Here is a 21807-nt window from a genome sequence, read left to right as displayed (position 1 = left end):
TACATATTATATTACTATAAAGTAACTTTAGACGTATCGGACTTGACTGACACGACTGACACATGTGACGCGTCCGACACGAGTGATGTGTGGGAAGGAACCCTAACGCGGCGTGCGCGTACCTGTATTACGCGACGTAGTTGTACTGGTTGGGGTTCTCCTTGTCTCGCTCCATGTAGTCTCTATCTATGAGCGACTCTATGCGCTTCTTGAGGTCAGCGGGCTGCGAACAAAACAGATTGTAAGCTTTTTTTTTATTCTTTACAAGTTAGTTTTTACAATCTCACCTTATGGTAAGTGATGATATTAAAAAAAAAAACTCAAGTATGATAATAATAATAATCATTGTAATGAATGCAATACAAAAGTTTATAGTACATAAAAATACATTTTTATGGAAAAACCATTTTAAACACAATACATATTACAGTTTAATATACACTTAAAAAGAAATAAACCAATAGTAAACAAAAAAGTATTGTAATTCTATAATCAAATGCTTAATCTTAACTGACATAATTTTGCAGTAAATTGGTATATTATATACTATTTACTTAAAAAATTTTAAAAATCACATACAACTTGTATGTGATTTTTTAAATTTTGTACTAAAATCTTCATAATTTCAAAAATAACAACTATAGTGTTTTTCAGATGGAAGCAGATGACGCATCTAAGATGGAAGCAGGCCAACTTGTTAGGAGGAGGATGACAATCCACACCCCTTCCAGTTTCTACACGACATCGTACCGGTACGTTAAATTGCTTGGCAGTACGCATTTGCCGGTAGAGTGGTAAGTAGCCACGGCCGAAACTTCCCACCAACCAGACCTGGACTAATAAAGACCTGAATCAGCCCAGCCGGGGATCGAACCCAGGATCAGGTCCTCGTCTAAATCCACCTCGCACACCACTGCGCCACGGAGGCCGAAAATTTCATTTTATATAGGCAGAAGTCTGATTTCGTCCCGTAGTTAGATAACTGATTTTTAAACGTTTTTCTTGTTTATCCAACAATATCTAAGCGGTTGGGATTTCACTTAAAACACACAATTCTTATCATTGTAACACAATCTTTTAACCTAAAATTGCCATTTTCAGATCCCACCCGCGAACGACTTGAAATCTAATTAGTTTTGAAGCTTCGACTATATTAAATAATCAGAGTATCATATACACTTCTGTATTCGAACAAAAATGTTCGAATGTCAAAAATTTTCTGTAAAAGTGAAAACACGTGCTTTTACTCCCAAGACGTATCAAGATTACATGATGCTATTGGTGATCGCAACAATGTGCTGGCCATTAACATATCAACACAGTCGCGCTCATACGTTCCGCGAAACGCAATCAGTGAGCGCGGGTTTATTATAGTCAGCGCCATCTGTCGAGCGGGTAGTTGTTATAAAATGTGGTTGTTATAAATTGTTATAAAATATACCCTAATTTAATTCAACATTACAAAAAATATATATTTGAGATCCTCTTACCAAGCTCGTTTGTTTGTATCACACGATCCAGTTAAAAAAAGTTTTTTTTTTAATTTTCATCTTGCCCCCAGAAGTGACCTCCATATTCAAAAATTTCAGAGTTTCAAAACTTTCCGCAAATTAGTAACAAGCTAATTTGTGTATTTTTTTTTCAATTTTTAGATACAGTAGTTTCGGAGAAAAAGGGCATTGTCAATTATCCTCTCCAGTTTAAATAACTTGAAAGGTAATTTATTTTTTAAATTAAAAAAAAAACTATTTTTGAAATCTTCTTATCAAGACCTTTCATTTGATGTATCACACGATGATGTTAGTAAAAGTTTTTATCAACTTTCCATCTCACCCCCCATAAGTGTCCCCCATATTCAAATTTTATCTATTCACAATACATCCCTGTATTTGGGTCACAAGAATTGATATGTGTACCAAATTTGAATTGGATTGGTCCAATACATTAGGAGAAAACAGACAGACCTTAAAATGTGCGCGAGGCGGATTATAAGGGTTCCGTTTTTGTACTACGTACGTTCGGGACCCTAATAAAAATAATGAATTTTTTGACGGCCTCCGTGGCACAGTGGTATGCGCGGTGGATTTACAAAACGGAGGTCCTGGGTTCGATCCCCAGCTGGGCCGATTGAGATTTTCTTAATTGGTCCAGGTCTGGCTGGTGGGAGGCTTCAGCCGTGGCTAGTTACCACCCTACCGGCAAAGACGTACCGCCAAGCGATTTAGCGTTCCGGTACGATGTCGTGTAGAAACCGAAAGGAGTGTGGATTTTCATCCTCCCCCTCTTTCAAGTTAGCTTGCTTCCATCTTCGACTGCATTATCACTTACCATCATACATACGGTCGAATTGAGAAACCTCCTCCTTTTTTTTGAAGTCGGTTAAAAAAAAAAAGAATAGAAGGGGAACCTTGACGGGGAACTTGAGCTGGTTGTAGAGCTCGGAGATGAGCAGGTTGTGGCACAGCGACTTGCGCATCTTCATGACGCGCACGATGGCCGCGTCAATCTGGTACTGCCGGTCCTGGAACACGCGCTCCTCCGTCGCCTTCTGCTCCTCGCTCTGCAATGACAGAAGCATTACAACACAAGCATTAGAAAGAAAGAACGAAAGAAAAATGCGTTTATTTCGAAATTATGCCACACATCACAATATCTCCAGTACACCATGACATTCAGGACAATACCCTGTAATGTGTGGCATAACCCAGAAAATGGCCCCAGCTCAGCACAATGCTACGTGATCATTTGAATTTGGAGACGTAGCGCTGATTTTCAGTTGGAACCACAGATTGGGTAACGCCACGAACACAGCCAACACAATCTTATAATCTTAACTAATACCTAAACTGACATTAAACTGAAAAACAAACTTAATAATAAATAACCAAAAGGATTATCATATCACAACCACAGATTAATCAATAATACACAGATGTAGCACGGAACATGACGATGTCGTACCACGGATGGATACGAAATTCAGAAACGAATACGATCTCTTGTCAGTACGATACGACCCGTCGCATCAGTAATTATTATTATTATTTTTATTAGGAAAATCAACGGCTAATACATTAATTTCATGCTTAAAATTAAGTACATTAATATTAATATAGTAAATAAATGCTTAGCTACTTTTTTTTATGAAGTATAGGCTTACGCTTGACCACAATCATGCCTGATGGAAAGCAATGATGAGGTCTGAGATGAAGCGCGCTTGCCTAGAAGATGCCTATTCACTCTTGCCTTGAAGGTGCACAAATTATACGTGTCAGGAAACACAGACGCCGGAAGGGCATTCCACATGTTGGCAGTTCTTATCAGGAACTTATAGATTCTCACAACGTTCACAATTTTTAGTATATGTTATCAAATGTCATTTGGTACAAATGACTTTTTGTAATCTTTAACTGTGTAATTTTTTAATAATCAAGAAAAATGGTGTCTTATGTTTTTAAATATTTTAAAAACTGTTCTCAAAAACTAAAGAAATAAGATGGAGTATTTTTTGATTCGTTATTATTGTTTATTATAGTAATTTACGTATTTGTTGTTAGTGTCAAAAATTTACCACTAACAACAAGGATGTCAAGGAGATGCATGACTTTCATATTTTTTTGTTGGTTGCACCGGCTTCAGCACGCAATTTGTAGTTGCGAAGACTTTGTGGTTACTCTGTGATCATATCATAATACATTCTAATGATAGATGCGTCAATCGGATGTCATTTCCATAAATAATTTCTGAAGTGTTAGCGATTGTACAGATCTCTCTGACGCAGTTGCTGTGGTTCCCAACAGATTCGTCCAGTGATGCGATCGTCGGTATACGTCCGGTAAATATTCTGTAAACTGTCATTCACTGGTAGCACACAGCAGTGTATGACAGTTTACAGAAAATTGTTTATATTAAATAACTAGCGGACGCCCGCGACTTCGTCCGCGTGAAACTCGATGTATACTTTCAACTACCTCTACCCTACCCTTGCCCTACCCCTACCCCTACCCTACGTTGAAAATTTTCCTGAATTTTCTTTGCTATAAACCTCACGGAGCCCGAGACCTTTTCAACGAATGCAAAACCGTGGAAATCGGTTCGTGCGTTCTGGAGTTATAGCGTCAGGAAGGAAAACCCGACTTAATTTTTTTTCCTATGTCCTTCTCCTGGCTGTAAACTACCTCCCTGCCAATTTTCAGCTAAATCGATTCAGCCGTTCTTGAGTTATAAGTGGAGTAACTAACACGACTCTCTTTTATAAATATAGATGAGTCAAGTACCGTATTGCAATACTCACGGTCTCCTTCATCTGTATCTGGTTGATCTTGATGCGGAACAGCTTGTTGGTGAAGTCGGCGTTGAAGGCGAACTGGTCGCGGTCCTGCACGTCGCGCCCCTTCGGCGTCTTGGTCACCACGCGCGCCTTGCCGCACGCCAGCGACTGCAGCGTGCGCCGCAGCTCGCCCTCCTGCGCAAGCATACCTTTGACATGGTGGACACCACCCGCATATTGTTAACGATGCTACTAGAAGCCGTTTTTGTGGACTTTCCACAAAAGAAATTCCAAGAACCACAATTCCAATACAAATAACTAAAAAATTACTGCAATGTAAGTGTTCGATTTTAAACTGTCATTGAAAATAATTATGATGTATCAGTTATATTGTATCAATTATGCTCAGACCAATTATAGAAGGACCTGTATCATACTCATAGTCACGAACAAAATTGTCTGTCATTTTCTGAATAAAATGAGCTTAGATTTGGAATATATCTTATTCTAAACTAGAAGTTTTTGCCCGTTTTTTACACAATTCAATTACACAAAAAGGTATTTTTAGGGAGTTCTTTAACCGACGAAAACGATTACAACTATTTAACATCGATACTATAGAGACAGTTTTTATAATCGCATTAGATCGTTGATCATATACTTTGACAGAAAAGTAACGTCTAGCGAGGCAGGTCCTATACAATAATTGGTCTGAGCAATTATGCGATCAGCTTCTTTTTCCGAATTAAATTCACAAAGAATATGATTCCGACTAATTGATAGCCTCCTCCTTTTTTGAAGTCGGTTAAAAATACTTTCAAGGTATATAAAATTAAATTATACTCGCAAAACTTCCCTGATAGAGTTAGAGAAGCAGAAAAAGTAGATGAACATTTAAATTAAACTAGCGGACGCCCGCGACTTCGTCCGCGTGACACTCGATGTAAACTTTCAACTACCACTACCCAACGCTACCCCTACCCTACCCCTACCCTTACCCTCTCCGTACCCCTACCCTACCCCTACCTTTTCCTGAATTTTCTTTGCTATAAACCTCACGGAGCCCGAGACCTTTCCAACAAATGCAAAACCGTGGATGTCGGTTCGTGCGTTCTAGAGTTATAGCATCAGGAAGGAAAACCCGACTTATTTTTATATATTAGATTACAGTCAATATTTAAATGATATGGGATAACAGTTAATATATTAACATTAATAATATTTTGGATATTACCTTTTCACAATTACCTCTATATTTGTAGCAGTTTTGATGTCTTCAAATGAGAGATTGTCTCCATCATTGAACAACAGTAAGACGAGAGCTTGGAACAGAGATACCTGCAACTCTTTGTTACCCTGAAAATGAGGAAACGAATGTGCTTTAGACCACATAAATGAAGTAAACCTTTTTTCAAAAACTAAAAACAAAGCGCCATCTATGTCATCTGCATCGCAACAGGTTCATGAAGTGTACAAAGTGGGTTCGTTTCAAAGTTCTCTGCAAACGCCATCTACTGATAGTTTAAAAAAGCGCCCCGCATTCCACTTACAAAGACGCGATTCCAGGATCTTACCATTAGTCGTATTATTATTAGTCGAACGACCATTAGTCGTCCGACAGCCATGACAAGCCCACTGTCACTTCAATGTACTAGTCCTGAGAGGTATATCAGTTACTTTAGTTCTTTAGCGAATCACTTCCTTTCGCATGCTATCCCACAAAGAGATTCCAATCGTAGATCTCTCCACGGCATGCTGAGCGACTTGGAGTGTGTAAAAATTGAGTTACAGCAATTAAAAAATCATAGTCAAAAGTTTGTATACACACCTGTGCAAAGTGCGCCCTGAGCACGCAGTGCCCCAGCGTCGCCTGCCACTGCAGCTTCCTGCCCGAGTGCTTGGCCAAGTAGAACTTGGCGAAGTGGTCCTGGTGGCGCGTCAGCTCCGCCGGCAGCCGCACCTCCACCGGCGGGTACGTGGGCCAGAAGCCCATCGTGAGGATGTACACCGACAGCTCCAGGCCGCCGCTTTCCTGCGTTGCCGCTAGGTGCTGCAATAACAAAAAAATGCATTTTTAATATGACATTTCCTCATGCTTTGAAGAGCATGTTAAACTTCTTTGACGATGTTTTTATTACTCTCTCTCTCTCTCTCTCTCTCTTATACTAGAGAATGAGAAAGATACAGATTGATTGATTGGATTTGAACTCGCACTTGCAAGTTATATGAAGCATGTTACAGAATAGCACTACAGGTTATTAAACATTATCTCTACACACTAATGCCTAGTTCAGACTACTTTAGTATTTTAGTCGAGTACGAACATTTTTTGGATTAACCACCCAAAAATCTTTTCCACTAAAATACTAAAGTAGTCCGAACTAGGCTTAAGAGCGCCAACCTGAAGCCTGGTGAATCTAAGTTTCAAATGCCATCCGGTTAAGGCTATCATCATTATTTAAGATATGTAAATAATTCAGATTAGAGTCCTACCCTTTAACCATGTTATGAGTTATTACGAATTCATAACTAAGGCTTAATTTGATAAATAAAGTTAAATTTGCCACTGAAATTACAAGCATATGAGGCGTCCGTCAACCTGAGCTCGATGCCTGTATACATACACAGAAGTGTCAGTCTGTACGCTTACCTGTTTATACGTAATGTTGATGTCCTTAGACAGTTCCATGTCCTTGAACATGCCCTCCAGCTTGCACGTGAAGCCGCCGCCGCACTCCTGCTTCAGTTTGCTCAGCATCGACTTCTCCGCGTCCACGGATGCTGACTTACCCACTAGTAACCTTGAAAATCAAATCAAAATTTATCAATTTCTGTCACTATTTATATTTTTCTGTTACTATTTAGAGTGGAAATATGAACTCCAGAATGTCAGAGATCGTGCAGTTTTTGTGTGTTATTTTCATGTAAGTAATAAAGTAGTAGTAGTCTGTCTGTCTGTTATTTACAATTTCAAAAATGTGTTGAGTTTAATCTATACTTATAATAAAACTGGTCGAATTCGTAATTTGAGATTTTACTTATACCATTTGTAACAACAAACAGTAGCGTGGCACAGAGTACAACTAGCTCCATCTAGAATCTATACTTTTAATACGAATTCTGTACATTTTGTACATTCTGTACATTGAAGATATTTTGAAAATTTTTGTGGGGGGGCATTATATAATCAATACTGAAGCTAAAAATATTTTTTTTCGATTTTTTGTCTGTCTGTCTGTGTTTTTTTTTGTTATTCGGGCATCACGCTGAAACTACTGAATGACTTCAAATGAAACTTGGCACGGTTTAAGACGGAGAAGATTATAGGATACTTTTTATTGCGAAAATAAAATAAGAAGGGGGTGAAATAGGGGGTTGAAAGTTTGTACTGAAAGTCCTTCATTTTTAGAGTTTTAAAAATTTGTTCATAAATCATAAAAAAATACGAAATAAGTGGGATTCAAAAAATTTTAAAATTCTAAGGCTAGGGCTTGAAAGTTTACATTGATTTCCGCGCGGAGGAAGTCGCGGGCGTCCGCTAGTACAATACAAAAGACAAGTCATGTACTCAGTAGACCTAAGACGCACACTAAGAGATAATGAAATAATTTCGTCTACATATCGCTCTCTCTAGTCGAATCGTAACGAAAAATAGCGATTTGTAGACAAAATTATCTTGTTATTTCTGAGCCAGCATCTTAGGTCTACAACTGTCGAACCATTAGAAATCAGATGATTGAGTGCTTGCATACTTTTTTTGCCGATTGTGTAAGTGCCGTAAAGGTAATGGGACCTCAGCGAAGGGTTTTGAAGAGTGGTCTTTGTCTTTGTGAGGATCATATAGGACGTATTACAGGCGTCTAGATGTTCAAATTTGTTGGGATCGGGGGCGTAGTTAGTAGCATCTCTTTCAAAATGAGTTTCCGAGAGCTGTTGAATACTCACCGTTTAGCCAGATCCTTCTTGTAGAACGCCTCGAACACATCCTTGCCGTGGATGAAGCGGAACAGCACCATGATCTTGTCCAGCAGTCGCTCCAGCTCCTCCTCCGTCGCCTCCTTGTTGCCCGCGCGCAGCTTCAGGTCCACGAATTTGGCTGAAAGTTACAATGGTTTGAGTTAGAAGCACAAATGATATCACATTAGTTTCAATCATTTATACCCAAGAAAGGTTGACATTGATACCAAGAGGTGGACCTAATGTGATAAATATTGGAGGTTCGTGACATGACTTTTTTGACCTTTTTACCATATCATACGTGAGAAATAAACCTAATGATAAGACCTGTATTGGGGATGTAGTGTACAGTGTTATGATAGAAGAAGAAATAAATTCCTTTGGATTCCGTAATATTGTTTTTTATTTTCTTTACGCCTAGCATGCGACCAACTCGTCCCAGTCTCTTTCGTCCTTAATATAATAAAAGGGATGGCTATATAACCGGTTGTGCTGCAATTGGTTGACTTTTGTCTATTTCTCATCACGAAACTACGTCGTTATAAAGTCTTTTTAATTGCCTTAGGACTTCAGCGGCGTCTGTGAGGGGTGTCAGCAGATTGTGATACAATAATTCTGTGTATGAAGATAAAAAAGTCGAAACTCGATAGCTCTGACCTAGCGCTGTGTTTCCAGCATTTTATTTCAGATTCAGCAGATTGTCCAGCAGTGCCTGTCACCACAGCAGTTGAGGGTGTTACCTATGAGCTCAGCGGGCTTGTTCTGCCGCTGGTTGATGAAGTGCTCGAAGGCCTCGCGGATGGAGTAGAGGAAGCGGTCGTTGCGCTGGAAGCATGCCGTCACCACGTTGTCCAGCTGTTCCTTGAACTCCAGCAATTCGGCCACCATGGTCTTGTCGCGTTCCGGCTCGATTACTATCGTGCGACCTTTTTTCTGCAGACAATTAAAAAGGCTAAAAAATAAGCCTGTGAATGCGTTACGAAAAGTGCAATCGAAATGACATACTGTTACATTTTAACAGCACCATCTGTAGTAACACTGGTAAACTACGACACATCACAAGTCTTCTAATGGCATAACTGTGAATTAGCTAGTAGGAGCTTGTAAAGTAAATCAATTCCCACACTAGATGGCGCTATTAATCGCTACTAAATTTAAAGTTTCTCTTTCATGTATTATTTTATTTTTAAAAGTTTTATTTCAGTCTTGTGAAATAAAACTTCTTTCACAAGACTTCTGTTGTTAATGTTCATGTTTTTTATAGGGACTTCTGCACATACATTAGTATTAGTATAGCCTCTGAATAACTTGTACAAGTGGTAATACCTTGATGAATAAATGATGATGTGGACAGGTGCTTGCTGAGCAGGCAATACTGTACCTTGATGTAGGCATTGAAGTGGTTGCACAGCTCGTTGAGGCCGTCCTTGACGCGGCTGAACAGGCTGTAGAGCGTGGTGAGGTCCTGCGAGCGCGGGCCGTCCATCAGCGCCTCCAGCCCCTTGCTGAGGATGCCCGCCAGGTGCTCGCTGAGCAGCTGGCGCTCGATCGTGTGGATCAACTGCCATCTGGAGGTATAAATTGTAGTATAGCGCACGTGGAATTAAGACATATTTGTGTCTTGGACTTTGTGTAGGCAGTTGAGTATATAGGTGGCAAATTTTAGTATAAGCTAAATAAATACTATGAGGTTTATAACAGAAGTTTGAACTTTAAAAATAAGGTTACACCCTTTCAGGTCTCTTCTCAATTTATAATCATGATTTCAGTATTTCTGTATGAAACAAATAGAGCAGAATTATGTTTGCCTGTCAGCTAATGAGCTCAGGTTCGTTTGTGCAAGGAGTACAGCTCCCATATATGGGTAGGTATATTCCAGTCACGAGTGAATAAGCATCTTCTAGGCAAATACTATAGGCTGCATCATCGCTTACTGTCAAGCATGATTGCAGCCAATTGCGCTCGCCTGTATAATGTAAAAAAAGCTAGTATAGGGACAGATGTATGCTCTCACTTGGTGCAGGGGTCCAGGTAGTGCAGCAGGCGCTCGTTCTCCTCGCGCAGCCGCTTCTCCACGTGCGCCAGGTACTGCGGCACCGCCAGCTCGCGCATCAGCCGCTGCCCCTCTGCAGCGTACAGCCGCTCAGTGGCCAGTAGGAACCTGACACAAGTACAACAGTGTACAAAGGATCTAGGAGAAAGTAGCCAATAATAAAGTTAATTGATCCTTAATTAGCTAAAGCTGCTGATGAGCTAAAGTTTACCAAGGTTCTAGGTAAGTACAGTCAGATTCAAACTTTACAATGTCTCTGAAGTAGTAGCTGCGTATGTCACTTTAGTATTACATAAAGTACACTAAAATCAGGAAGAGTGAGGCGATTATAATTGTCAAACAATTAGTCTCCTCACAAAGAACACACAAAACAGTATTCGCCATATCTTATAAGTATGACCAATGTCTTTCCCTTGAACTAGTCATAAATACTTTTGACTGACGGGCAACATACTCCAACAGTGGCATGAGAAGTAGCAAGGAAACGAGCCAGAAATAAGATGTGGTAACTATACTAGGCTAGCCACGTGTCATGTTCCTCATTCTGCACACTGCTCCCTATTTTGTCAGTTTTTGTGCGCAAGTCTAAGAACATGTATGGACCGTGATTAATTATTGTGCGAGTAGATTAGTGTTTGGGCTTTATTATAGACAGATGAATGAAAGAACAATGGATAGGACATATCACAGCAGCACAAGGAGTATAGTGTACCAGGCCATTAGGAATACAACAATAGTCTAAGACCCAACCCAAAATTTCAGTGTTGAGAATGGTACCATGAATAAATTAGAAAGGCTTAATTGAGCTATCTAGATTACGAGGAAGATGTATGTGTGTACTTGTGTTCGAAAGCATCCTGGTAGATCTGCAGGTCGGACAGCATGCGCAACAAGCTCTTCAGCAGCGAGATGTCGACGGCGTCCCCGCCGCGCTCGCGCTCGATCAGCAGCAGAAGCCCATCCACAGTGCGCGTCTGGATCAGCGTGTTCAGCGCTATGTGGTGCCGGAACAGGTCTAACCCCATGTCCCTGCGAACACAATCATAATTAATGACTTACTACAGGACTTCTTTTCTTGTACATAAGCTATTTTTTAAGTAAAACTTCTTTATGCACACTTGACATTAGAGCGAGGCGAACAGGGTTGAGAGGAAAGAGAACTAAAGAAGTTTTACTTCAGTAGTGTGATCTAAAGCACATTAATTATTTGTTACATATTTGCCATATCTTTAAAATGTTTAACCAATAATCCCTTTCCCCTCCAACTACTCACAAAACACTGTTAGAAGTGGTTACAATAATCCATCTGACAGTGATCAAACAACCTTTCATTGATGAGTCCAACAAATTTACCATTTAGCTATTCAGGCATGGAGGGGTAACATCACCATACCCTAGAAATATATGAGTTATCTCACCATATAGAATGTATGCTAGGATTCTGTAACACATATGTGCGGTCAAGGTACAGGAATATGCTTCTAATCATGATCATCTGGCGGCAGTGCGCGCGCCAGCAGTCGTCTATTCTCTTGAGGAACACCTGCCGGTCCATACCCTCCGACAGGAACTGTTCTATGTTGGACTTGACGTGAGCTTCCACAAGGTTCGTCAGGTTGACATACAGCTGTGAAGCCATCTGCAATAGGATCGTTGACTCTTATCAAATTTAATATAAACAATATTAATTTCGTGTAAATTCATGGAATAAGGGTCCGAAATATATAGCAAAAGTTAAGGATTTCTTATAAAACTTAATTTAAATATCACATATTTTTTCAAATTTTCCAAACGTCAAAAACGCTGTCGTCCATTTTGTGACGTCACTAACACACTTGATGTTCTAAAAGTCGTTAAAAAGTTACAGAACTTCATTCTGTAACTTTTTAAAAAGTTACAGAACTTCATTCTGTAAGTTTATTTTTATTTTTTACAGCTGTAAAATTTATCTACACATTATAAAACAAAGTCCGGCTCTGCATCTGTCAGTCAGTTCGTGATAAATTTGAAAACTACTGATTGAATTTTCTTGTGGTTTGGTTGAACCTATGGCCTCCAAATTGAAGGCAGAAGTCATATCCACTGAGCTATGAGCTAGACAATTAGTGAAAATTTATTGAAATATGACTATAATTGTTGGAAGTGACAAAAATTCAATCTACCTGGACGAAAAGTCTTTCATAAAATATGCTGCATAGGGTCTTTTAGATATTTTAGTTTAGTTAAGTTTGTTAAGATGGTCACAGCCCTTTATTAAAGATTTACTGAGTTTAGTTAAGCCAGGATCCAGTCATTATTTTTTAATTCTGACGATGATCATCGCTCAAGTAAAATTATAAGCTGGCATTTGACTATAATTTCTTAATAAAGCTAATGTCTTATTATAAACACGACTTGTACCTTATGTTTACACATGTTTTCAACAGCTTGGTACAATTCTTCTAATGAATAGGCAATGGCCTTTGATGTCTGTATTGCTATGACAGCCTCTTTTAACTTGCTCCATGTTGTCTCTTGGTAGTTTTCTGGGAGGTTTGGTTTACCTGTAACACAAAGAAATTGCCATTATGAATCAAATTATATTACTGCAAACTTAGGATCCTTAACACATAACCTCTGCTGGTGACAGGTGTACAGGCTTCTTAAGTCTTAAACAGGATATTGAGGAGATAACCCATCTTTCAGTATATCTATGGTAAAAGTTACAAGGTCACTTGGATATATCTGGTTGGATTGAGGCATATTTATATAGGTTAAATTGAGGTTTTGAATTATTCCAAAATGTTTGCTTACTGATACTGATATCCACCAGTAAGCACTGGATGACATTTTTACATAGAAGCTCAATTTTGTATATGTCAACTAGCATACGTCAAACATAGTGATTTGGGCCTACTGATGGTAAGTGTAGATACAGTCTAAGATGGGACACACTTGCCTAGAAGGTGCCTAATCACTCTCATTTTGAAGATACTTAAGTTATAAGCTTCAGGACACACAGGCTTGGGAAGGGTATTTTAAACTCTAGCCATGCATATGAGAGATGAAGACACATTTTGTAGGAGTCCTAGGGGCATCTACAACATAGGGAATGATAATGGTAAAATGGTGAAGGTGGTATGACTTCAAACAACTCCTGAGCACATGTTCCAACATATATACTATAATACAAAGATAAACGGGCAACTTTACCACAATGCTCAAGGGTGGCCCAATGCGGATTGGTAGACTTCACACACACAGACAATTAAAATAGATTGTGTAGTAATTTTTAAAATAGTCCAATCAGCCAAGTTATACAACTGACTTAAAACAAGAGTCCACAGCAAACACACAAAACAGGCTTTTCCAAGACTCAATTCACGTTTGACCACAAAACTACTTGAAATAAGCCGTAGCAAGCTTAAAACTGTTAAAGAACTAATGACAGGACACTTTTCACTTAATAAACACCTTTCGGTTCTAGGTATAACCGACAGCCCTCTTTGCAGAGCATGCATGGAGGAAGAGGAAACCCCGATACATGTTATGCTTAGACGCAGAGGTGTATCGGAACAACTTGCAGCACACATTGGATCCCCCAGAGACGCAGATATCCATAATAACTAACATAACACTAATATAGACAAACCAATTAGGTGACATGAGAACAAAGGTTCCTCTTATCTGTAGATAAATAATTATTAGAAATTTTTACTTTCTCCTAAAAGGATTTTCCCTAATGAAATACAAGCAGCTAAGGGATACAGTAAAAATATGTATTTTTATGTTATGGGACTGCGCAAACAGGATTAATTCTAACAAGGCCTTGTTAGAGCACCTCAGCACCAACTGCCGCGTCAGCTCCTGTAAACACTGAAGTTTTTGGAGGTCATTTAAATTGCAGAAATATTTTATATTTCGAAACCCAGGAAGCTGCACTAACACAACTTTCAGAGAAGAGTTTTGAAGCATCTATGTAGATGAACAAGCAATTTGACCAACTTTTACTAAACGATTTTTTGGAACATAAATTCATTACATTAAATTGAATTAATTGGAATGTATTTCCTTGAGAGAGACTGCAGACAATGACCAATCTTCCACTATTAATGTTGATTATGAAAATCTCATGTTACTTACTTTTGAAATTTTTTATAACTAACTTCTTTGTAGTTGCTCCAGGTTTACTCATTGACGACGTCGAACTCATCTTCAATGTACCGTTGGAGTTCGGATTTAGTACCGAAAAGTTTGATTTCTTCTCATTTGCACTCATCTCTTCAGTTTTAATTTTTTTAGTGTTTAAATCCTTTTTGATCTGTTCGTTGCTGGCATGTGTGAAAGAACGTTTTCTAGTTTGATTGCCACCCTCCTCGACCAAAACTGTAGTTTTAGCTAGTCCCGACATATGAAAGCATGATATTGGCCAGAGCCACGACAATTTGAAAAGCGTCTATCACTAATTATGTACAAAATACAAATCAAAATAAATTAAATCAGTCAATTAATCGCCACCATCAACACGATCACCACCATTTTTAAAAATATTTTTTCTCATAATTGCCACAGAGTAAAAAGAGCTAAACAGTTGTTATAGAATATAGATAAAGAAAGCTTTTGACAACTTAACTTCTTACAACAGATTAAAGAATCCCAGTCGTGGAGGGAAGAGGAAAGGAAGATACTAATTTTATCTATGATCCCAGTAGAATGTGTTTGGCCCCCTACTCTAAGGTTTGGCTTTGGGTCATTTGGTTTTGGTGCTAAGAAGGTGCTAACTATTTGTAAAATGCGTGATGAAAGGGTGCAAGCAGTCCACTCAAGTGACATGTCAAGCAAGAAGTAGTACTACAGCTATGCGGATTAACTGACACCTCGAATCACAGATTAATAGATACTATGCCTCGAATGATGTTTGTATGTACTGTGTTTGTTTGGTTGTGCTTGGTAGCCAGGTGTCAAGTTAATGCGCATGAGTTATATGTATTATGTGTTCTATGGCAGTAACACGACTACACGAACCGAGAAAGATATGTATATATGTCACTCGCTGTAAATGTAGCTTTCCAATGTATTGGTTTAAGATATAGAACATAAGCTTTTCCGCGCAATTTTTAAAATTAGTAGTTTGGATGCGTAACAAATAAAAACGCAAACTCACTTTCGCTAAAAAATGCATAAAAAATCTCACTGACAATATATTTAATGTCATTATCACAAAGATCTGTCATTAAGTAGCAATCTAATAATCTGTGGTCATTAAAGAGCAACCAATCATTAATGATACTTTTATCAGATTAATAAATGAATAATGTAGGTAGGCAAAATCATCTTCGTTACATTAGAGCTGTTATATATGTATACAGTTACACTAGTTTTTGTTATATTTAAAAATACAAAATAGTTCTGATTTTACATGCATTCAAAGTTCGCATAAATATCGACTCCCGCTAACGGTCGCGATACTGTACGTGATGTCATCACACAACGTTTGCTCACCTGTTATAGACAATTTCGTACTTCTGTCTTACCTACTGACGAACTAATGGTTAAAATTTAAAATACTTTTTTGTATTGAAAAGCCCATTTCTCGAGGAAGGCTATAAGCTACATAACATCAAGCTACGACCAATAGGAGCAAAGCACCGATCAAAAATGTGGCCAAAAAGGGGAAAATAATGTTCGGTCGTCGGCTAGTCTTCATAATATACAAATGCGAAAGGTCATTCTCACGAAATCTCGAAACCTCTTGACGTACAAAAATGAAATTTGGCAGAGAGGTAGTCTATAGTTAGTAGGTGTTTGCTAATAATGGATGTGCGATAGAACAGAAAGATAGATTTTCTTGATTTTAGTAAGCTAAATGGCGGTAGGTTATTGAAAACGACCGTAAAAATGAGTCAACCATAATCACACCCTCATCGACATCACGTCGCCGGGTAGTAGAAATATAGATATGCTTTACGCATATCTACTTTACGAATATCATTGATAAATGATAAAATAAGTAAAAAATCCCCGACTCAAAGATAAAATATCTGGTCGGGGCTGCCATTAAATAAACTAAATTTAATGATATTAGTAACGTGATTAATTTAGGTTTTATTGCTATACCTATAATTAGATTTATGTTGTATTTTAAAATAGCGATGGCAGTCCGACGGATATTCTCTTAAAGTCGGAGTTATATAAATTATTTTATCCTTTTTCAATTCAAATTTAATCTTTGTAGGTTTTTTCAAAATCTTTTTAATTTTATTGATGAGTTTGGGTCTTAGACCATTAATAAGGTTTGGGTGGTGGAATTGGTCAATGTCTCTGCGCATAAAATCATCGCTTTAAGCGTAGGTACGTGTCTAGAAAGATATGATAAATATTATATTTTACCTGCGTAGTTTCCATGGTAAGAATACGGGGCTCAAAATATAAGCAATGTGTTATAATTACTTATATCAAAATCAAAATCAAAAATCATTTATTTCAAGTAGGCTCAGTTTACAAGCACTTTTGACACGTCAGTTGACTATTTGTAAAGATTCTACCACCGGTTCGGAAGGCAGGTCCTGCTGAGAAGATACCGGCAAGAAACTCAACAGTTGCTCTTTTGAAAAAGTCATACAGTATTATAATTTACAATTGATAACAATAACTGTTTACATTTCTTATAGTTTTACTTCCTGTGTGAAGGTGGAAGCTGATCCAACGGCCTCCAAGCATCTTTATCATTAAGGAACTCATCAATGTTGTAGTACCCTCGACTAAGTAAATGTTTTTTAACACATTGCTTAAAGCTATGCATTGGCAGGTCCATCACAGTCTTGGGGATCTTATTATAGAAGAGTACACCCAAACCTACAAAAGATTTTTTTACTCTTTGGAGACGATATGCAGAAATAACTAACTTATGCCCGTGTCTAGTAAGACGTGGATTTAGATCTCCTTTTCGTTTGTACAAATTAATATTTTGTCTTACATATACTATACTGTTATATATATATTGACAGGCTACTGTTAGTATACCTATTTCTTTAAACTTTTGACGAAGGGACTCGCGTGATTTTAATTGATATATTGCTCGAATTGCTCTTTTTTGAAGTACAAATATAGATTGTATATCGGCAGCCTTGCCCCACAATAAAATACCGTAAGACATTACGCTGTGAAAGTACGCAAAATAAACAAGCCTAGCTGTATCGACATCAGTAAAGTGTCTTATTTTTGTCACGGCAAATGCCGCTGAGCTAAGTTTACCAGACAGTCTTTCTATATGAGCACCCCACTGAAGTTTACAATCCAAGGTCACTCCCAGGAAAACTGTGAAACTCTCCATTTCCAGTGTTTCACCATCGATCATTATAGACTTATCTAGTTTTATAACATTTGGCAATGAAAACTCAATACATTTTGTTTTCTTAGCATTCAAAAGTAGATTATTTGCAGTGAACCAATGCGACACATGCGATATGGCACGGTTTACGTCGTCAGAGTTATATTTATTTCTGTCGGACTTAAAAATTAAGGATGTATCATCAGCAAACAGTACAATCTCACATATGCCGCTGACATGGTATGGTAAATCGTTTATGTACACTAAAAATAGAAAAGGACCCAGAATTGAACCCTGTGGGACGCCCATTATGGTAGTGGAACCGTGCGACTTTATATCATTTATGCATACCTTCTGTGTTCTATCACTGAGATAAGAGGCAATGAGATCGAGTGCAACACTTTTGATGCCATAGTGGCTTAACTTGAGTAGAAGGGTGTTATGGTCAACACAATCGAACGCCTTGGACAGATCACAGAACACACCAATAGCATTCTTAGAACCTTCTCATGCTTCATAAATATGTTTTAAAAGTTTAGCCCCTGCATCAGTTGTATTGCGACCTTTTGTAAAACCATACTGTTCAGGATGAAACAAGTTATTTAAATTAAAATGACATAAAAGTTGATTCTGATAGAATATCAACATTAAAATCGCCGCAAATCAGTATTTGTTTGGAAGATGTGCACAATCGCCTCATTACATCTTCCATTACCTCTTCAAATTAATCAAAGTCAGCAGGAGGGGGTCTGTACACGCATACTATAATAATTTGTTCCAACTCCACACAAGAATGTTCAACAATGCATTCCACAGAAAGACTAACTATATCTTTTCTATCCTTACATTTTAAGTTATTATGTAAGAAAATTAAGGAGCCACCATGACCAGCCCTTCTGAAGAACACACTTGACAATAAATAATTATTAATATTAAGAACTGACAGCTGTGAGTTAGTGAGCCAATGCTCCGTAATACATAAAATGTGTGTATTGAATTTTTCTACAAATAGTTCAACTTCTAATTCCTTGCCGTTGATGCTCTGTATGTTTTGGTGTACAAGGTTAATGTTACAGTGCATCTCCGTTGTCGTATCTTCTAGTTTAAAAAATTTTCAATTGTAACAGTACCAGGATTGGCACTGCGGTCAGGTATAGAAATATTTGTACTATTAGTGTACTATTAGTAAAAATGTCAAAAGACTGCGTTACAATACTTGTAACTGGATCGGTTAAATTACAATTAACAATTGAGACAGTACTATCATTCGTACTCTGGTCAATAGATAGAATAGAAACATAACTACTATTATTACATGTCATATTAATGTCAATAGACTGTGTTACAACACTTGTAACTGACTCATTTAAGTTGTAAGCCAACAGAGAGGCAACATGCTGCTTACATTTTTTTGGCAGATATAAATTATCTTTAGTCAACGAATAAGATGCGATAAACTTATTCATGTCAAAATAAAAAAATGCATCGCTGTGATGGTATGTCAAGTTGTATAACAATAGATTCAAATTATGGATATGCTTATTTTCTTTAGCATTTGACTTAAAGTATGGAAATGAACATAATGTAAATTTACATTTGGTTCTACTATGTAATACCATTTACCAAAAGCTTTTCAACACATTTTATGATTTGATGCCTTTTAATTTTCAAACTGTTCCCTAACATCAAAATTACATTTGAGTAACCAACTACATTTTCTATGTTTTCTATATAACATTTCATTTTTCTATATAACATTTTAGTAGGTACATGCCCCAACCCTCAACTAATTACAATTTCCAAAGCACGCTACGCCATTGATGAAGACTCTATGATCGCGGTTCATGTGCAGGATGCAGGTTATTACGTTACTCGGTGTACCATTCAAGTAATCAGTCACTACACCGTTTTCGACTTTTCGTCATTCAGTCATTTTCGTTTTTCCAATCATGTAACATTGTGTTTTCAACGAAATTACACAATTATCGTTATTTTACGTAAAGTAACATTATTATAGTAGTGGTAGTAGCAAGTAAAATAGTAACGTTATTTTAACGAAAACTGATATTTACGTACCTATTTTGTAACTATTATAGATAATCACAAAAACGAAATTACAATGAAAAAATCGGTTGTCTGTAAAGTCGGTTTACTGACGATAGTTGAACGTGACAGCGTCGTAAGACCATACTAATATTTCTAATGGAATGGTCGCATTTTCAAAAGAAAATGATCTTTTTTTCTAAAATACTGTTTAATAATGTTCATACACCAGTATATACTTTATTTCTTATAAAAAAAAGTTGGCAACCCTGGGGCGAGGGAACGCCGCATGACGTCATCTTTTGTTGAGTGTGCAGCCGGCTCCATCGAATTATATGACGTCACGTCAAAAACGATGTCGTGACTCATTATTATTTCAATGGTACACCGAGAATGTATCTCGGTTTAAGCCCGCTGGTATCTCTTGCCGACTTCACTTACGCCGGGTAGCGGGTAGTTCTACATGTTTATTCGAAGCAAAATGTGATGAGTATGTATCAATAGAACCAATTATGACCAAAATTAATAAATCCTCCTCATTGGACAGCGAACCAATCTTAAATTCTAACTGTAAATAAGATCCTCATAAACAAACCACGAAATATGTAGGTATATAATACTTAGATACAATGATTCGATAGTTTTGTATTTACTGTGGATTTCTTTCATTAACATCATCTCGTTTACAAGTATCTACTTTAAAGAGTTTCTCTTTAGTGGGACAGATGGACCACACTGTTTATAAATTAGGTCGGTTTGTATTTAAAAAAGATAAAAATCCAAACGATAATTGTATACGCAATTAAACGGTATTGTTGTCGTAGTGGTGCGCCAAGTTGGTGATTTTATTACAATTTGCACCCCTCGGTGCAGGGCGGGGGTGTAACAAGTGGCTCTAGCGGCACATGTGCACCATTCACTCCCCGTTCATTCACTTGCCGCGTCGAACCACTTCGAACCGGGCAGTGGTTGCGTGTGGGTGTATCGCCCGGTCCGATTTCAGAACGTCGCGCGTGTTTTCGTGTGTACGACATTTTTAATTTCCGAACTTTTCGCGCGAAATACGTGAACAAATAGTGTGACGTTTTTAATTTTCGAACTATACGCGCGAATTCTATTTTTAAATAATGTAACTTTTTAATTTCCAAAATAAACGCGCGATTTCCGTTTTTTTAATTGTGTGACATTTTTTGTTTTTGTGTTCGAATTTCGAAATTCAAAAACTTTTTTTAATTTTGTGTGAGTGTGACCACGATTGTGGAATCAAACTGCGTAAAGTGTTACTTGCTGATATTACTATTTTTGTTTATTATATGTGTTGTTAATTAAATGAAAATCTAACATTTAATGATAGTGTTTTTTATTTTATAGACTAAAATAATAATTACTAAATGTGTATTGTAATAAAATAAAAATATTTAAACATAATTTGAAAATGGGTGAACAAACATTCAATATCGAGGATAACAATCTAGAGCAGCACATAGTGACGCTATTCGAAAAGTTGGAATGTTTGCGTCGGGACGCGAGTACTGGGGACGTTCTGGGTAAGGTGCCCGCCAGGCTGGAGGTGCGGACGCTGTCGCTGTGGAAGGCAGTGGTGGCGGAGTGCGCGGCGTCGTTCCTGTACGTGTTCATCGTGTGCGGCGCGGCGGGCGGCGCGGGCGTGGGCGCGTCCGCGTCCGCCGTCTTGCTGGCCACCGCGCTGGCGTCCGGCTGCGCCATAGCCACGCTCACGCTGTGCTTCGCGCATATATCTGGTACTTAACACCATTATACGTCACCATTATCGAACTATAACCAAATTTGGATAGGTAGGAAGAACAACACGAGCAGAGATGGGGAGTGTTGATCAATCGTCAAGGAATTCTTTAACCCTACATCCAGTAGTCACATGTCCTGCACTTTGTTTGGTGTTTTTCTCTCTACCACGCGATGGACCCGGCACCTGCACGGCGAATCCATGGAATGCTAAGATATTCGTCTCAAGAATCATCAGTATCAACCCATATTCGGAACACTGCTGAATTCGAGTCTCCTCTCAGAATGAGAAGGCTTAGACCAAATAATCCACCACGCTGGCCCAATGCGGTGTTTTAAGAATTAAGAAAACTCTCTGGTATGCAGGTTTCCTCACGATGTTTTTCCTTCACCTTTTGAGGCACGTGACATTTA

General features: G+C 38.1%; 2 protein-coding genes across 3 annotated transcripts in view; one reads left to right on the top strand and one right to left on the bottom strand.

The window, feature by feature from the left end:
- LOC112050126 (cullin-4A) lies at positions 1 to 14828 on the bottom strand (the record flags this gene model as incomplete). The annotated part of the gene is given in 14 exon segments (XM_052885771.1): positions 1 to 223; positions 2408 to 2560; positions 4295 to 4465; positions 5519 to 5626; positions 6099 to 6320; positions 6921 to 7071; positions 8216 to 8366; positions 8968 to 9160; positions 9609 to 9795; positions 10242 to 10388; positions 11121 to 11309; positions 11699 to 11919; positions 12681 to 12823; positions 14403 to 14828. Coding segments are annotated over 14 exon segments (2400 nt in total). The 5' UTR covers positions 14671 to 14828.
- Positions 14829 to 20543: 5715 nt separating this feature from the next.
- Positions 20544 to 21807, top strand: part of LOC112050129 (neurogenic protein big brain) — a 120799-nt gene continuing 119535 nt past the window's right edge. The window contains exon 1 of one of the 2 annotated variants that reach the window (XM_052883988.1): positions 20544 to 21392. In XM_052883988.1, coding sequence (XP_052739948.1) covers positions 21068 to 21392 — 325 coding nt within the window. In that variant the 5' untranslated portion in view covers positions 20544 to 21067. The remainder of the gene's footprint in view (positions 21393 to 21807) is intronic. The other variant, XM_024088290.2, reaches the window with a different exon arrangement.

This window comes from Bicyclus anynana, chromosome 1 (assembly GCF_947172395.1).
Source record: "Bicyclus anynana chromosome 1, ilBicAnyn1.1, whole genome shotgun sequence".
Taxonomy (NCBI): domain Eukaryota; kingdom Metazoa; phylum Arthropoda; class Insecta; order Lepidoptera; family Nymphalidae; genus Bicyclus; species Bicyclus anynana.
Note: the sequence above shows the minus strand (reverse complement) of the source record. Positions and strands in the feature narration are given on the sequence as shown.